Here is a 16,242-nt window from a genome sequence, read left to right as displayed (position 1 = left end):
TAAGGGCCAGGGTTTACCTGTGTCCCACATTCGAGGACAAGCTCCTAGGGATTCAAAACATTTATAATTGAACCTGGCCGTCTAGGTCGTTCTGCCGTGATAGGAAGAGAGAACATATTTTTCCATTAGTTTTCAATTGTAGTAAAATACACATAACAGAATTTACCATTAGTGAGTGGTATTTAGTACATTCACAACGTGGTACAACCATCACCACTATCTAATTCCAGAACATTCTCATCACTCCAAAAGGAAATTCCATACCCGTTAAGCAGTCACTCTCCATTCCATCTCCCCCCAGGCCCTGGCAACTATCAATCTGCTTCTGTCTCTAAAGATTTACCTATTTTTTTTCTCTCTCTCTTTTTTCTTTTGCTGAGGAAGATTTGCCCTGAGCTAACATCCATGCCAATCTTCCTGTTTTGTATGTGGGTCACTGCCACAGCATGGCAGCTGATGAGTGTGTAGGTCCATGCCCAGGAACTGAGCCCAGGCTGCTGAAGTGGAGTGTGCTGAACTCACCCCCAGGCCATAGTTAGACTGACCACTATAGATTGACCTACTCCGGCCATTTCATATCAGTGGAGCCACAACATGTGGCCTTTGTCTCTCGCATCTTTCACTCAGCATAACTTCTGTGCAGTCCATCCACGGTGTAGCATGAATCAGAGCTTCATTCCTTTTTACGGCTGAATACTATTCCATTGTACGGATGGACCACTTTGTGTTTATCTGTTCATCCGTTGATGGAAATTTGGGTTGTTTCCACCTTTTGGAGAAGAGAATATATTTTATTTAATTGCTTGTCATTTGACTTTATAACTGTTAAATACTTAGATGCTCTCATCCTGGGCTCTACACCAAGGCAAGGTCGTTATGTTTATAATCGTGTCTGTCTCTCAAACTCAGCTGCAACCTCCAAGTCACGTTGGTTTCTCTGTTCCCAGCATGGGCGTAGGCATCTAGTAAGGATCGTCAACTAATGATTCCTAAGTACCTGTCATGTGTCACGCACTGTTCTAGGCATGGGGGAGTTGGGTATAGAGGTAGGTGTGACAGACAGAAAATGTTGGAATGCAGCTCGCTTTCTGGCCCCAGGGGGAGACAAATGATATACAACAAAGAAATAAAGGAGACTGGTGGAAATTCACGTAGTGGGTGAGTTACAGAAAATAACAGGGTTATGGAGGAGGGCTGGGAGGGACACTGCCTGGGTGATCAGAGGCCACTTCCCTGAAGAAGTGATGTTTGAGCCACAACCTGAACAGCAGAAACCAGCCTGTGCTGAGTCATTCCCAGCAGAATGAAGGCAGTGCAAAGGCCCTGAGGTGGGAATGCAGTTGGGGGTTTGCGGGAAGCAGGAGGCTGTAACAGAGGAGTGATAGAGGGAGAGAGTGTCTGAAGAGGAGGTCTGAGAAGTGGGCAGGGCCTTCTGGGCCAGGTGGGGAGTTTGGCTTTTTCTTCTAAGTTTGGTGGGTAGCCCTTGGAGGGTGGCAGAGTGGCTGGGATGAGGGTGGAGACAAGTGGACGAATCCAGAATACGTTTCGGAGGCAAAGCCAACGGATCCAAGAGCAATTCAATTTCCTGGTGGATTGGAGAGGCGCTGAGGGAGAGAAACTGAGGCTGACTCCCAGGTCTGGGGCATGAGAAACAGAATGGGCGAATGGCACGTACATACATACAAGACTGAACTGCGAGTTCCGTTTTGGAGGTGTCCAGGTTGACGTGTCTATTAGACGGGAGCCTGTCGGATATGAGCCCAGAACCCAGGGGAGAAGTCAGAGTGGGGATGCACGCTTGGGAGACACCGCACAGAGACGGCGTTTAGAGTGTGAGACTGGAATTCATCAGGGTGTTCTGGTACTGAGTCATTGACGAGAACTTAAGAAAGAGTCGATTTACAAAGGTGTGAGGAGCCAGTGGAGGCACAGCGCACCCCCGGGGTTAGCACCCGGGGGAACTGATAAAGGGGAGAGACCACTCTTTCCACAAGTATAGTTTTAATCCTCACCACCTCCCAAGGGACTGGGTTCTGCGACCCCCATTTCACAGACAAGGACACGGAGCCTTGGAGAAGGCGGGGCCTGGCTCAGGTTAGGAGTGGGATCGGACCCAGGTGGGCCTGATTCCAATTAGGCTAATGGAGTCAGAGGGAGGAGGGAGGTCAGATGGCCAGAGGGAGGAGGGCAGCAGCTTGAGACCGGGCTCCAGGAGAGAGGAGAATGTGAGGGGGTAAGGGGAGGGGGTCTCCAGGGGTGGCAGAGAGTTGGGTGAAGGAGTGATCAGATAGTTGGATTATGGGGGCTCCCCACTTTCTCTAGATAACTCCCGGGAACCCCATATGGTGGGAGAGGGGCGGGAGAGTAGATTTGCAGCGAGCCTGGGAGTGGAAGATGTCCGCGGGGGTGGGTGGCCGGCGTGGGGGCGTGGATCCTGCCCTTGCACGCGCGCCCTGGCCCCAGCTCCAGGGAGCCGCTCTCCCCAGGCCGAAATTCCTTTCCGGGCCTTCCCGGCTGCCGGGGCTCAAGGTGACCGCCTTTCAGCCGCAGCCGCTCGGCCGGCCCTGGGCTCGCTGCGGCCGTCCCTCCCTCTTCCCTGAAGCGGGAGCGAGTTTGGCCGCAGACGCCTCGCAGACATTTCCCGCAGGGCTGGGGGAGGCCGCCTCCAGGCTTGGCGCGGGCCCGGCCGTCCCGCTGGGAGCCCCGCCGAGCCCAGGCGCAGAGAGGGAGACTAAGGCGGCCCCTGGCTCCCCCTCCAGCCAGAGCTGTGCGCGGCAGGGGTGGGACGTGTAGGGGACAGCCCAGAGGCCCGGGGCGTCGCTACCCGCCGGCTGGGCGGGGCTGGCAAGGCCTCGGAAAGATGGCTTCGGGGGACATCCCCACCAGAGGGCCAGCCCGGCGCGCAGCTGGGACCAAGCCTCCAGGCAATGCCGGGGGCGTGGGGCCGAAAAGGTACCCAGGTGGCGCCCAGTGAGTGGACACGGCACCCAGACTGGCCCCCCAGGTAGCTGGCCGGGTCTAGGGAAGCGCTCTTCCAAGAAGTCTGGTGCCCTGAGCTGACCTGGGGCGCGCCAGTGGCCGAAATCCGGTGCCTCGCCTGGGCGCCCCCGCCCCGAGGGCGGGGCCAGGGCGGGGCCGGAGTCCTCCCGGCAGGTGCAGGGGGCGGTGCCCGGCCCTGCCCCCGGGGGTTGTTCTTGGAGGCCAGAGGCGGGTCAGAGAAGCGGCCGGTGCAGGCGACGCCCTGGAACCCGCGGGCGGTGACTGCGGCCACAGGTGCCGCGCAGAGCACCGTGTCCCAGCTCTGGGCATCAGAACTCCGGCGCTGGGAACTAAGGCTTCCGAGCTGCTCCCAACCCTGGACCCCAAGGCCCCGAGCCGGAGAGCGGAGCCCTGGGGTCGTCTGAAGCTCGGGGCCTCGAGCCCCCCGGGTCTGACAGCGAAGTCCCAGGGCCTGCCGCAGAGCGAGACGCCGAGGTCCCCAGGCCGGGCGGCGAAATCTCTGCGCCCTCCGCAGAGCAGGGCGCGGAAACCCCTGAGCGAGAGAGCGAAGTCCTTGGGCCATCAGCGGGGCAGGACGCGGCGCGCCCCGGGCCGGCCGCCGCTGGAGGCGTGGAGAGGCCTGGGCCAGGCAGCCGCGACCCCCGGCCGTCTGAAGCCCGAAGCGCCGCGATCCTGGAGCGGTGTCCCCTTCAGGGTCCCGAGACCTCCTCCTCAGAGTCAGACTCGGAAGCCCATCAGCATTTTCCATTGCGCCCCGAGATCCCCCAACAGTCCTCAGAGGAGCCGCTCATGGAGCCGCTCATGGAGACGCCCATCGAGCGCGAAATCCGCCGCAGCTGCGAACGCGAGGAGAGTCTGCGCCGGAGCCGAGGCCTGAGCCCCGGCCGTGCGCGCCGCGAACTCGTGGAGCTGCGCGTGCGGCCGGTGCTCAGCCTGCCGGGCCCCGGCCCCGCGCTTCCGCGCGCCGTGGAGCGCGCGCGGGCGGGCGCGCAGATGCAGCGGGACATCGAGCGGGAGGCTCACCGGCAGGCGGCGCTGGCGCTCCCCCCGGGCCCGGAGCCGCGCGCCCGGCAGCCGCCGCCGCCGCCGCTGGGCGAGCTCAAGCGCTTCTTCGAGGCCGCCGGCGGCGGCGGCTCCTCGCCAGCGGCGGAGGGCGGCGCGGGCCTGCAGCAGCTGCCGGAGGCCGGAAGCCGGCCGCACTCGGCGGCGCAGGGCCGGTGCCCGGTGCTGGCCCGCGCGCCCTCGCCCCTCGCGCCGTCCCTGCTGGAGCAGGAGGTGCGCGAGGTGCAGGAGCGCGAGCGAGAGCTGCAGCGCCAGCGGCTCAGCGTCTACGGCACCGCCGAGTTCCGGGACCCGGCGCCCAGCCTCACAGGTAAGTCACGGGCGGCCCGGCGCCCGGGACCCCGGGGCTCCAGCCACCCTCACCGACTACCCGACTCCAGTGGCCCCTTTTCCGGCGCTCTGATTCTCAGGGTACGCCCTCTTGGCTCCCACCCCTTCTCGACTCTCCGTTCCTGCCCATCCCTTCGGGGCTGCCCGTCCCTGTGCTCCACCCCCGACTCGGAGTGGTCGACTCTCCGATCCACCCCCACCCAGGCTCATGGTGGGGAGGGAGGAGGACTCCGGACGTCTTTGTCGGGTTCTAGGGCACCCTCCCCGGGTTCTGGCGCACCTGGATCCCCTCTCTGAACTTTCTGGTTCCTACCTCCCCGCTCTGGGCTCACCTCCCTCCCCCCTCGGAATGGAGGCCTCCATGAGGAGGAGGGGGGGTGGACGTCTGTGTGTGTTTAAGGGGCGCGGCCGGCCTCCTTGTCCCGGCCTCCTCCAGCTGGTGAGAGGAGGGGCAGCTGGCTGAGCGCGCCTTCCCCGCAGCGAGCAGGGGTGATGGAAAGCTGGCGGTGATCTGGCCTCCGCGCAGAAAGGCCTCGGAGAACGGCCTGGAGCAGGTGGGAGCCCCTTTCCCCTCGTGCCTCAGGCTCTTGTCGCTCCGCCCCCCGCCCCCCAACGCCGGGCGCCAGAATGCTGGGCTGGGGGAGGAGCCCCTGGGAGGTCACTCTGGGCTAGGACACGAAGCAACGGGCGCAGACCAGTGACGAAGAGGCGATGGTCTTGGGGCCCAAACTGCCCCTGCTCCTTGGTGTCACCCCGGTGCGCGGGTCCCTGAGGCCGGCCTTCCGTCTGGCCCCCTCTCCCCAGGAGGAGCGGAAGCCTTGAGGTTCGAGCCGGCTCGGACCCCCGGCCGGACGGAGCATGGCCGTTAGAGGGCCCGGGCAGGGGCGCCCGGGAGTGCCCTCGGGATGGGCCGAAGGCCTGGAGGGAGGGGCCAGCGGTCTGCGCCGGCGAAGATGACACGGACCAGCCCATCCTTGAACTAGACTTTGTGAAACTGACCAGTCTCGTCTCTAAAACTGTCACTCCCCCTGGGACACACCACCGCCACAATCCGGCCGGAGAGACTGTCCAGCCCTTCACCTGACCGTAAGGCAAACCAGCCCCTCCCGCCGGCCCTGACCGTCGGAGGCCGGGGTCACGGCCTCGCTACCCCTACTCCCCAATAAAGCCCCTTGTTTCTGGGCAGCGCGGGCTGTTTTCTTCCGTGTCCTTTTCGTCGGGGGCGGGGGCGGCGCAGTCAGGCTCGCGGAAGGCGCAGGGCGCCGGCCAGCGCGCGGAATGCGGAACGCGCCCTGGGCGCGCGGTCCCGGGGCTGCAGCTCCCTGGCCCGGCCTGGCCCCTGGCGCCCCCTGGCGGCGCTGGCGCGAGCTGCGGCGTCCGGACCGGCCCCCCCGCGAAGTCGTCGACATTTCTGGGCGCTGGCGGGACGGAGGGGACAAGGGGTGGTTCCTGCCCTGGGGACGTAAACAAGAGCTACCAGGAAGCGGGTGGGGAGGCTGCAGGCTGCATCGTAGGGCACGCTGGGCCCTTTACCACCTGCCCCGCGGGCAAGACCCTCCCGGTCTCCGGCCGCAGGCGCTCCTTAGAGACGGAGCCGGAAGGCATGGCTGTCTCCAGGGCCTGGGGGGTTCCTGTCGGCGGTGCCACCGAGGAGTGCGCCCGGTGGTCAGGAGCTTCTGCTTTGCAAAAGCAGCTGGAAAACCAGCCTTGAAAAGAGAAATCTACTGAACTTTAGTTTATTGTGACTATTGAGAAAACTTTTAAAATCGGGGGTGGGGGGGGTGGGCAGGAGGGGGCAGCAAGCAACACCCGTTTGCCATAGGGCTGTGGCTGTCAACTGGCAAGCCCTCCTGAATTTCTCTCTGTCCCAAGACAAGGGGTTCAAGGCCCTCCTGGATGGGATTCAAGAGGGTCTGTGAACACCCCAAGCTGAAAAAGCGTGTCTGTGCAGTTATGGTCTGCGGTTCGGGTGCACCAGCTTCTTAGAGGTGCACAGAGACCCAGAAAAGGCCGAGACCCAGGAAGGTTTTAGAATCACCGTTAAACTCCTCCATTTGTCCAACTCAGTATGCCCGGGCTCCAGCAACAGGCTCCACCCTTCGTGGGGACAACAAATGGCTAAGGAAGGATGAAAGAATGCTCACAACAGTATTGCGGACCAAGGACCCAACCCCTGACCCCATCAGCCACACACTGACCACGTGCTTGGCTGCGACCCCGGGTGGTCTGCAGAGAAGGCAGGAAAGAGCTAGGGCTGCCCAGGTGGGAAACGGAAACGCCCAGAGCCTGGTGGTAATTCCCAGCAGGGGAGCTGAGAACTAAGGACTAGAGTTGACAGGAGTTTGTGAGGGTAGGCCTGGATTCTCGAACTTTCCTACAAATTAAAATCACCTGAGGCACCCTTATGCCAAGTAAGTCAGAATCCGACAGGGGTCTGGCATCAATACTTTGTAAAGCTCCCCAGGGGCCGGCCCGGTGGCGCAGCGGTTAGGTGCGCACGTTCCGATTCTTGGCGGCCTGGGGTTCACGGGTTCGGATCCTGGGTGCAGACATGGCACCGCTTGGCAAGCCATGCTGTGGTAGGCATCCCACATATAAAGTAGAGGAAGATGGGCACAGATGTTAGCTCAGGGCCAGTCTTCTTCAGCAAAAAGAGGAGGATTGGCAGCAGATGTTAGCTCAGGGCTAATCTTCCTAAAAAAAAAAAGCTCCTCAGGTGCTTGGGACTGGGAGCCAGGTTTGAGGACCCAGATGGAGGCTCGGCCAGCAGTTCTCCCTGCAGCAGCAGCGCTTGGGAGCGTGTTGGAAACACGCATTCTTGGGCTCATCCCAGACTTCAGGATCAAACCCTCCACGTGATTCTGAGGCACGCTAAAGTTGGAGACTCACGAGTAGTAGACAGTTTCTGAGCAACAGGACCCAGGAAATCAAGCCTGTTTCCTTCTTCTCTCAGTAGGGTCACCACCCACAGGAAACTTTTAGTCTTAAGTGGCCTGTGAATTTGTCTTAAGGGAGACAGTCTGAAGCTGCGTGTGGCTCATTGGAATTGAAATGCACGGGAAGTGTAAAAGGCACGAGAGATTTCAAAGACCAGCACCCCCCCAAATGCAAAATGTTAATTTCTTACATTGATCATATATTGAAATAATATTTTGGATATACTGAGTTGAATAAAAGTATCACTAAAATCAATCTGACCTTATTTCGAATGGGGTTACTGGAAAGTTTGAAATTACACATGACTCGCATTTGTGGCTCCATTTAAATTTCTGCAGGACTAGGCTACTGTTAAGCATCTCATAGCGGGTGTGTGTGTGGGGACTCACAGGGGCTACCTCTAATCAGAATTAGGGCGCTTCAGCATCCCTTGGAGGCACTCCGACCTGGCTGTGGACTAACTCACCCGTGACGCAGTCAGAGATTGTCACCAGAGGCCCCTCCCCCCTAAGGGTTTGCTGTCCACTCCCGATTGATGACACTCCTACGTGCCGGGGACTACCAGGTAAGCGAGTGCTTTGCCAGAAAGCATAGAGTCAGGCTTCTAGGTCTCTCCTCCGACGCTGAAAATGCTGGGGGGGAACCAAAAGGCACCCCTTGGGTTAAAGGGGATGACACCCGGGTCAGGAAGGACACCCTTCCCGTCGCAACGGACCAGCTGCACTCAGAAGGACCCAGGCGGGCCCAGGCCCCGCCACCTGCTCGCTGCAGCGCGGGGCAGGTGGGTGCACCTCCCTCAACCCCGGTCTCCTCTCCAGTCCAAGGCTGCGGTGAGGCCCAGCGATCCAAAGTTGGAGTGCTCCCCCACCACGCCTGCGGCCCGCCCCTGCCCACTCCACCACTCCAAAGCTGTAAAAAGATCTGACCTCCGCCCCAAGGAAACTGATCTCAGACCCTTTCCTGAAGCACGCCGGGAAATGTAGTCTTTTACGGTACAAAGAAATCATTTCCGGGTTAATACATGAGCGTGGGCGTGGCTCCGAGGAGGGGGGGGGTCCCTTCCCCCAGTGGGCGTTGAATTTCCCGGCTCCCCGAAACCCGCGGTTTGCTGGGTTCCGGTTGTTGACAGGAGCCGCTACTTCCCTTTTTGCTTCATGTGCGCCTCTGCGCATGCCCTGAGCTCCCGTCCGCCTGTGGGCGGGCTAGGTTTTGTAGCCAAAGACTACATTTCCCAGAAGGCCGCGCGAGTGGGCGGGGCCTCCCCGCCCCCAGGGGAGGGGCGCGGCGCTCCGAGCGGACGCGGAGACTGTGACCTCTTTCTTTATTTAACACAAAACTGGTGAGTCGGCGCGCAGGGCCCCCGGCCCGACCGGCCCTGGAGCGCACCGCCCAGCTCGGCCCGGCCCAGCTCAGCCCGGCCCGGGGAAGGCGAGGCCGAGCTGCACCAGCAGAGCGAGGGAGGGCCCCCGCCCCTCTCCAGGAGTTTGCAGCTGTCAGGCGCCAGCTTTCCCCGCTCGCTCTCCGGGTTCAAGGCCCCTGCGCGGCCCACGCCGCGGGCCCGGCTGCTCTCGGGGGCCGTGCCGGGCCCGCCTGGCCCGTGAGCATCTGCACCAGCAGGTCGGTGGCCAGCGTGTGCGACGGTTCCTCGAAGCCGATGGTCAGCAGCTGCTGGTAGTCCCCAAGCGGCTGCGGGCACAAGATCCTGGGGCCGGGGACAGACAGGCCGGGCCGTGAGCGCCCCCTGCTTCTCGGGAGCCCCTCCCCTCGAGTGAGAAGCTGTGGCTCAAAGAGGCTTTGTTTCAGCTGGGGGTGGGAAAAACCCTGAGGGAAAGTGGTTTCCTTGTTGATGAGAAACCTAGAGGGTAATGGCTCTGGGAGGCTGAACAACTCTTGCCCTGACCTGGTCAGCCATTCAGCTAGCTGTGTGTCCTTGGGCAGGTAACTTAACCTCTCTGAGCACCTGTTTCTTTCTTTGTAAAATGGGGCTGGGAGTATAGACCCTAATGGATTGTTACATGAGTCTGCATAAAGCACTTTCAGGGCACAATAAAATGCTATCGTTATTACCAAGGGAAACAGTGTTGGGGAGGTAGATGCTCTTTGGTGGGGTTCTGGCCCTCCCTCCAGAGCCCAAGCCCCCCTTGCCCCGGCCCTAGCTCCTACCATGAATACAGGTCATCCTCGGCGGGCTCGAGCGGCACCCATCGGCCAATGGACCACAGCTTCTGGATCTGGGGGCACGAATTGGCCGGACTTGAGCCTGTGTCTTCCCAGGTGTCCCGATAGCACAGGAAGTAGCTGGGAGGGGGAGGGACAGCGATGAAGAGCAAGCAGTTTCCGAGGGCTTTAATTTTGGAGGGGAGCTGGAAACTCATCAGAAGTTGCCCTCAGGGTCTCAGGTAGGGATGTGACCCAACACTGAGGACTTTCTCTAACTGCCAGCCTACTTTTAAGATGAGGACTTTTATTTTGATGGAAGGATGAATTTTTTTTTAAAGATGAGGATGGCCTTTCAAAGGTCCTTGGTTTCCTGCTTGCCGTTCCATGCTTTGCTGGTGGCGGTGGTTCAGAGGCCCATACTGACATTCTGCATAGAGAGGGGAGGACTTAGATTCCGGTAAGGGGACTCACTAATCCACGTAGGAGTCTTGCCCCTGGACGCTGGGCTCAGGGGTGGTTTCCAGGTTCCAGCGCATCTTCTTATACAGGTATCTGGGGAAGCGGCTGGCAGTGTAGGCGGCTGGGGCACAGTATCTGAAGATGGACACCTCGTGGGAAGGGCTGATGGCAAACCTTCCGCAGAAGAAACAAGAGATGCTGGCGGGAGATGGGAGAGGGGTGATGAGGGTGGACCCGGACTCCGGCTCCCAGCCCAGTCTCCTCCCTTTTACCTCAGGGGGTCAGTCTCCTCCAGGCCCACGAACCCAAAGGAAGCGTACATGAGGACCACCTGTTCCAGGCGAAGGGTCAGCTGTTGGGAGATCTCCAACAGCTGCAAAGAGGCACATAATGAGACGAGTTGGCCTGCCAGGAGCACCCCGTCCCCACCCCCAGCCAGGCGCCAGGTCCGAGGGATGGAGATGGGGGCCTGGGGTCTAGGAAATCGGCTGCACGCACCCCCTTGCGGAGCAGCTCCTGCAGGGCTCCATAGATGGGGGGCACGCTGCGTGCGGCCGCCTCTAGGTACAGGAAGTAGGGCTCACATATGTGCAGGAAGGTGGGCATGGCCTTCGCCAGCTGGTCCTTCTGCACCCGGTCTCTGCTGAAGGGAGAACGGGGCCTTTGCCTGGGGTCCCCCCGCATTACAAGACCCCTTCGTGCCAGGCCTTTGTCAGAGCATCTTCTAGACCACCTGCATCACTGTCATTTGGGACACGTTAAAATGCTGCCACCTGTGTCCCACGATGGCCTTTGACTCAGACCTCCACGCAGGGTGGAGCCCAGGCATCTCGGGTTTCCACAGCCCCCCAGGGGATCCCTCCCAATGGACACTGGAACGTGGGACTCAGTCTCTCCCCTTGCCTGGCCTGGGAATCACATTATCCATTAGGATCTCAAACTGGTGGCCCACGGGCCAAGTCTGGCTCAGACAGCTTTCGTTTAGCTCACCCAGGGTTCAAAACCTCAGCCAAGCAATTCAAGACTGGGAGGAAAGTCCTAGGGATGTGGCAACCCCGGGAGCCCACATAACCACAGGTGCTCCCCGACCCCAAATTCCACACAGTCCTTACCACTCTTCCAAATTGGATTCTTAATCAGCTAGCTTCATTTGCTGTCTGCAGCTCCTAATGCTTTTGAGTTTGCAACCCCAGGGTGTGCCGCCTAGCCTGTCACCCTCTCCTCTGTCTCCCTGTCCGTGGGGACCTAGGACCCCAGCCTGCATCACCTGTAGAGCAAGTAGCTCTGGAAATCGTCCGCCTTCTTGAGCAGGTAGCGCAGCTGTTCGGTGATGGGGCTGAACATGGTGTCTAAGGGCAGGCGAGGAGGTGGGTGCCCGGGGCCTGGGGCCAGAGGCTCGGGGTAGGGCATGGAAGTAGAGGCCTCGGGCAGCTGCCCCTGGACGTCCTGGTCCTGGGGCTCCGCCTCGGGTGGGTCCCCAGGTCGGCCAGGGGGCGTGGACCACGAGAGATCTCCGCAGGGCTGTGCCCCAGATTCCAAGTCGTCAGGGGACTGCGTCTCCCCGGGGCCCGGGGGCAGCGGTCCCACGAACCACTGCTCCGTAGCCATTGGTAGGCGGGGACCAGAGCTCTCTTAAGCCTCCGCCGCTCGCGTCGGCGCGGGTTCGACCCCGCCCCGGGAACGTCGGACTCTCCTGGGCTGGGAGCGCGGCCCCCTCCAGCTCGCCTCTGCCTCGACCTCTCTGCCGGCCGTCGCGCCGCACGGAGCGAGTTCGCGTCGTTTGAATTTCAACACGCGGCGGGGGTGGGGGACCGCCGCTCCGGTCCGCGCTGCGCGCCGCGGGGCCCTGTGCACACGCGCGCTCCCGGAACCTGGCGAGAGGGCCGCGTCCCAGCGCGGCGACCTGGGCCGGCGCTGGCGCGGCCCTGTCCTCGGGGTGCGGCCCGGGCGCCGGCGCCTTTCTCTCTCCCAGGCGGTTTGCTAGGGAGGAGGGGTCTCCACCGCGCATACAAACCCGGGGGCATAGGTCTAGAAAGGGAGGACCCCCGGGCCCCGGAATCAGTGTATTTTCTAAAAACCTCTAACGGAGTTGAGAAACTGCCTTAGAACTTAGTAGGCACTTGTGATGTAATAGCTGTTCCTACTACCACTAATAAAAATCTTGGAAAAATTTCCCATCCCATGATCTCATCTGATGGTCCAATCCCTTCTGTTCCTTTTATGGAGAGGACCTGAGGCCTGGAGACCCGACCACGGCACAGAACAGACCCCTGCCCCCAACAGAGGTAGACAGGATTCTTTGTAGCCTATGTAGTTATGTAGCCAAATAGGTTAATTATGCTTAAAGACTCTGGGTAAAGAATTCAGACAGGTGTCAGACCCCGCCCTGTGTGACCCTGAGCAAGCATCTTTGCTGTTCTGAGCGTTGCCTCGTCTGTAATGTGGGTTTTGGTGAGCTCTCAGCCTCATATGAGGCAGCGGAGAGAACAACCAAGAAAATGCTTGTAACGCCCAGAGTTAACAGCTAGTCACTCCACAAACATTTGAGCACCTACTGTGTGCCTGGGCACTGTTCTGGGCATGGGAGAATGACCGCTCCAAGCAAATACCCCTGCCTTCCTGGAATGGCCGCCAGGCAGCCCCATCACTGGCCTGTCTCCCTCCTCAGGCCATTCAGTCCTGGCCCCACACTCTCCCTCGAGGCTGATGTGGGTCTTCAATGCCCCTCCCCTCATTCATAAAATGGACTCCGTGGCACTTTTTTCTTTTCTTTTTTTTAAAACTTTATTTAAAAAACTTTCGGTGCAATATTAAAAAGCAATACAGCCAGCTGGAGCGACAACCAACAGAAAGAAAGAGAAAGGGTAGGTTAGGGCCAGGGACCCCACCCCAGCCACTCCCAGGGGGCTGGAGGCCAGGGGCAGACTGGGGAGGGGTATGGGTGGTGGGGGAGGGAGGAAAGACCCTCACCAAAATGAACAGGCAGAAAAAAACATTTATATAGGAAACATCTGGCTGAACTGAGGAGGATCTAGGAAGATGGGAAGCACCCCCCCCCCCTTTTTTTTTTTTCCAAAAATGTCCTAGGCTGGGGAGAGGGTTGGCCTCCTGGGGTAAAATGCGCAGGCCCTGTCCCACCCCACACTCCCCTATCCTGGAGTGCGGGATGTGCTGGGGGCCTGATGTGTGTGTTCGGGGAGACACAGGGACGAGATGTGTAGGGAGGAATGCCCCCTCACTGGAATCTGTTACGAGGGCCGAAGGTGTCCCCGTCCAGCTCCTAGACTTGGGGTCTGCAGTGAGAAGGGGGGCTGGAATGGGTCGGGGCGGGGGCCAGGCTGGGCCCTCAGCCTAGAAAGCCATCGGGGTCGTCATCCTCAAAGTGGCCTTGCTGCAGCACCTTGATGTGGTGCTCGTAGATCTTCAGGGCCGGCCCGAGGCGGATAGACAGGCCCGTCAGCACGTCTGTGCGCTGCATGAGCAGCAAGGACTTGCCATCGATTTCCTGAGGGGGAAGAGAGACAGAGAGCAAGAGAGTGGGGTCAGAGCAGACCCCCACTGAAGCCCTGGGATGAGGGGCCATGTCGAGGTGTGGGACCCACCTGCTCTTGGAAGGCTGTTGCCTGCTCTGGGAAGCCGGCCTCGGTGAAGTACTCTACCACGTCCATCACTGTCCACTCCACGGGGTCAGCCGGCTTCTCCTTGCGCCCAGAACTGTGGCAGAACAGAGGGCACGGGTGAGCAGCGATGCTCTTCCAGGTCTGTTACACACACCTGGGCAGCACCCCGTGTCTCCAACACCCCAACTTACGGACAGCCAAAGGGGGTCCCATCGGCCCCAGGTAGGGCTGGTTTTCCTGGGGGCAAAGGCACAGGAGATGGGGAGTCTGGCCCAGTGGCAGCAGAGGCTAAGAAAGAAAAAGCCTATTTTTGGACCTTTGTCTTGGGGGCTGGCTTCCTCCTCCCCAGGACCCCTCCCACCCAGAGGAGTCCTTACCTGATCCTCCTTCCTTATTCATGGCTGCCATGGAGAACACCTGGCGGGTGCCACTGCCTGGTGCCGGCCCCCTGCCTTCATCCTGGCCCTGGTGGGGTCCGCAGGGTGTCCACTCCTTGACCCTCTCCTTGGCGCTCTGAGGGCCCCGCTCGCCATTAAGCTGGTGGTGCTGGGCACCTGCGGGACGGTCACCCTCGGGCACCTCAGAGCCCTCAGACACATCGTCTTCATCATCTTCATCTTCATCATCATCTTCCTCCTCTTCCTTCTCAAGCACTCGCTCTTCCCCACCTCTCTGATGCCAGGGAGAGAGGCGCGCAAGGTTAGTACTTCTTTGGCCTTGAGCCCAGTCTCTGGGATCAAGGACCAAGTACTGCGCCTAACGGCCACCTTTTATACCAGCCCCGACTAACTTTTACGCAGTCACTTCGTGCCAGACTCTGTGTTCATAAAGCCCTCAGCAGCCAAATCTCACTAAACTCGCTCAACAACCCCAAGGGGTCGCTACTGTTATTAAATCACATTCCACCGCGGAGGAAACTGAGGTTCGGCAGATTCAGACACTTGCCAAGGTCACCAGGCGCTGAGCCCGCAGAAGAGACGCGCAAAGCCCGGGCCGCCCGCCGCCCGGGTCCTCCGGGACTCGCGCCCCCGCCACCAACTTCGCCCGCACCTGCCCACCGCGCGGCGCCCCCTCCGCGACGCGCTCACCTTGCTCCGCGACGCGCGGGCGCTGGCGGCCGGCGGCGCCCGTCCGGGCCTGTCCCCGCGGGGCAGCGCGAGCGCTCCGAGCCGAGTGCGCTCCGGGCGGCCCCGCGCCGCCGCCTCCTCCTCCAGCAGCCCCTGCACGCGGCCGCGGGTCAGGCGGCCGCCGGCGCCGCCGCTGCCTCCGAGGTAGCGCACGACTTCCCGCAGGCTCACGGGCCGCGCCGGGCCGCCGGCCCGCGCCGCGCCCCCCTCCGGCGGCTGCTGTGGCTGCGGCGGCGGCGGCGGCGGCTGCTGCTGCTGCTGTGGCGGCGCCGGCGGCTGTGGCGGCGGCGGCAGCGGCGGCTCCCGGGCGGCGACGGCGGGCGGGGGGGCGCGGCGCGGGCCGGCCGGGGGCGCCACCGCCGGAGGAGCGCCGGGCGCGGGCGGCGGCGCGGCCAGGGGCGCGGCCCGCTGCGCGCGGGGGCCCGGCTGCGCGGGGCCGGGCGAGGGGGGCGCTGTGGCGGCGGCAGCGGCAGCCGCGCGGGGCGCCCGGGCCGGGGCGGCGGCGGCGACGGGCGCGGGCGGTGGCGGCGGGGCGGGCGTGGGCGGCGGCGCAGCGGCGGCGGCGGCGGCGGGGCCCCCGCGGGGGGCGCGCGGCGGGGCCGGCGGGGTGGCTCCGCGCCGGGGCGGCTGGACGCGCGCCGCGTTGCGGTACGAGATGCTCCCCTTGTAGCTGACCCGGAGCACGGCGCGCTGCTGGATCAGTTTCTCGAGCTCGGCGCGCGTGCGCTCCGGCTCCGGGCCGTGCCGCCGCCGCACCATCCGGCAGATGCGCTCCAGGTCCGGCCGCGCCTTGCGCGAGCGCAGCGAGTCGATGGTGTCCAGGATCCACTCTTGGTAGTGGGGGGAAGCAGCGGACGACGAGGCAGCGGCCGCCGTGGTGGCGGCCGCCGCCGTCTCCGGCGGGGGTAGGGCCGGGGGCCCCGCCATGCCTCCCGCCCGGCCCGGCTGCACCGTGCGCGCTGCCTCCCTCCCAGCGCGGCGCCCCCCTCCCCGGCTCCCCTCCCTCCGCCGCTGCCCGCCTCCTCCGCCTCCCCCCCCCGGGGGGCGCAGCGCCTCGGTGGAGCGGCGGCGGCGCTGCTGTTTCTTCGCAAAAAAAAAAAAAAAAAAAGAGCGAGAGAGAGAGAGAGAGAAAAAACAGTGAGAGAAAGAAAAGAGAGAAAAAAATATGCACACACTCACTCACTCGCACGCACGCACACACAGACCCGCTTCTGCTGGGCGCGCGCGGGGCCGGGGATGCGAGGAGGGAGGAGGGGAGCGCGGCGCGGCCGGCCCCTCCCCGCCGCCGCCGCCGCCGCACGCGCGCCCTGCGCCCGGGACACTCCGGCCCCCCTTCCTTCCCTCCCTCCCTCCTCCCCGCCGCCCGCCTTCCTCCCTCCCACCCCCACGCGCCCGCTTTTAAGGTGGAGCCCGGGCCCCCCGCCCGCCCCTTTACCCTGCGCTCTCGCTCACTCCGGCTCGCTCCGGCCCCCCCTTACAACTCCCGCGCGCTTTTTAAGGAGGCGCCGCGGAGTTGGCGCCGGGGCGGGGGCGGGGGAAAGCGGCGG

General features: G+C 62.4%; 3 protein-coding genes across 5 annotated transcripts; 1 reads left to right on the top strand and 2 right to left on the bottom strand.

Moving 5' to 3' along the window:
* Positions 1 to 3,789: 3,789 nt before the first annotated feature.
* MISP3 (MISP family member 3) lies at positions 3,790 to 5,577 on the top strand. Of its 2 annotated transcripts, none has more exons than XM_023645239.2 (3): positions 3,790 to 4,372; positions 4,873 to 4,946; positions 5,197 to 5,577. In XM_023645239.2, the coding sequence occupies exons 1-3, from the start codon at positions 3,790 to 3,792 to the stop codon at positions 5,212 to 5,214; spliced, it is 675 nt and encodes a 224-aa protein (XP_023501007.1). In that variant the 3' UTR covers positions 5,215 to 5,577. The 2 variants fall into 2 exon arrangements, with proteins under 2 accessions (XP_023501007.1, XP_023501008.1); XM_023645240.2 differs by having other exon boundaries at positions 4,829 to 4,946.
* Positions 5,578 to 8,636: 3,059 nt separating this feature from the next.
* On the bottom strand, positions 8,637 to 11,804 carry C7H19orf67 (chromosome 7 C19orf67 homolog). 2 transcript variants are annotated; one of them, XM_014741432.3, is made up of 6 exons: positions 11,216 to 11,804; positions 10,447 to 10,591; positions 10,221 to 10,321; positions 9,961 to 10,146; positions 9,493 to 9,627; positions 8,637 to 9,031 (listed from the first exon to the last, which is right to left on the bottom strand). In XM_014741432.3, exons 1-6 carry the CDS (start codon positions 11,554 to 11,556, stop codon positions 8,857 to 8,859), a joined length of 1,083 nt encoding a protein of 360 aa, XP_014596918.1. In that variant the 5' UTR covers positions 11,557 to 11,804; the 3' UTR covers positions 8,637 to 8,856. The 2 variants fall into 2 exon arrangements, with proteins under 2 accessions (XP_014596918.1, XP_023501002.1); XM_023645234.2 differs by having other exon boundaries at positions 10,447 to 10,588; positions 11,216 to 11,747.
* A 902-nt stretch (positions 11,805 to 12,706) lies between these two features.
* Positions 12,707 to 15,794, bottom strand: SAMD1 (sterile alpha motif domain containing 1). Its single transcript, XM_023645233.2, has 5 exons — positions 14,657 to 15,794; positions 13,946 to 14,240; positions 13,760 to 13,856; positions 13,551 to 13,662; positions 12,707 to 13,453 (listed from the first exon to the last, which is right to left on the bottom strand). The coding sequence occupies exons 1-5, from the start codon at positions 15,620 to 15,622 to the stop codon at positions 13,295 to 13,297; spliced, it is 1,629 nt and encodes a 542-aa protein (XP_023501001.2). The 5' UTR covers positions 15,623 to 15,794; the 3' UTR covers positions 12,707 to 13,294.
* Positions 15,795 to 16,242: the final 448 nt, after the last annotated feature.

This window comes from Equus caballus, chromosome 7 (genome assembly GCF_041296265.1).
Source record: "Equus caballus isolate H_3958 breed thoroughbred chromosome 7, TB-T2T, whole genome shotgun sequence".
NCBI classification, from domain to species: Eukaryota; Metazoa; Chordata; class Mammalia; order Perissodactyla; family Equidae; genus Equus; species Equus caballus.
The sequence above is the reverse complement of the archived record's forward strand: the minus strand, read 5'-3'. Positions and strand labels throughout refer to the sequence as shown.

Excerpts from the sequence above, each read along its gene's own strand:
- MISP3 (XM_023645239.2), top strand. The coding sequence starts at position 3,790 with ATGGAGCCGCTCATGGAGACGCCCATCGAGCGCGAAATCCGCCGCAGC. Across the intron at positions 4,373-4,872 it reads CCCGGCGCCCAGCCTCACAG|CGAGCAGGGGTGATGGAAAG; the intron begins GTAAGTCACGGG and ends CCTTCCCCGCAG.
- SAMD1 (XM_023645233.2), bottom strand. The coding sequence starts at position 15,622 with ATGGCGGGGCCCCCGGCCCTACCCCCGCCGGAGACGGCGGCGGCCGCC. Across the intron at positions 14,241-14,656 it reads CCCGCGCGTCGCGGAGCAAG|AGAGGTGGGGAAGAGCGAGT; the intron begins GTGAGCGCGTCG and ends CCCTGGCATCAG. Across the intron at positions 13,454-13,550 it reads CAACAGCCTTCCAAGAGCAG|GAAATCGATGGCAAGTCCTT; the intron begins GTGGGTCCCACA and ends CTTCCCCCTCAG.
- C7H19orf67 (XM_014741432.3), bottom strand. The coding sequence starts at position 11,556 with ATGGCTACGGAGCAGTGGTTCGTGGGACCGCTGCCCCCGGGCCCCGGG. Across the intron at positions 10,147-10,220 it reads GAGGAGACTGACCCCCTGAG|CATCTCTTGTTTCTTCTGCG; the intron begins GTAAAAGGGAGG and ends ATCTCCCGCCAG. Across the intron at positions 9,032-9,492 it reads GAGGATGACCTGTATTCATG|GATCTTGTGCCCGCAGCCGC; the intron begins GTAGGAGCTAGG and ends CCCCGGCCCCAG.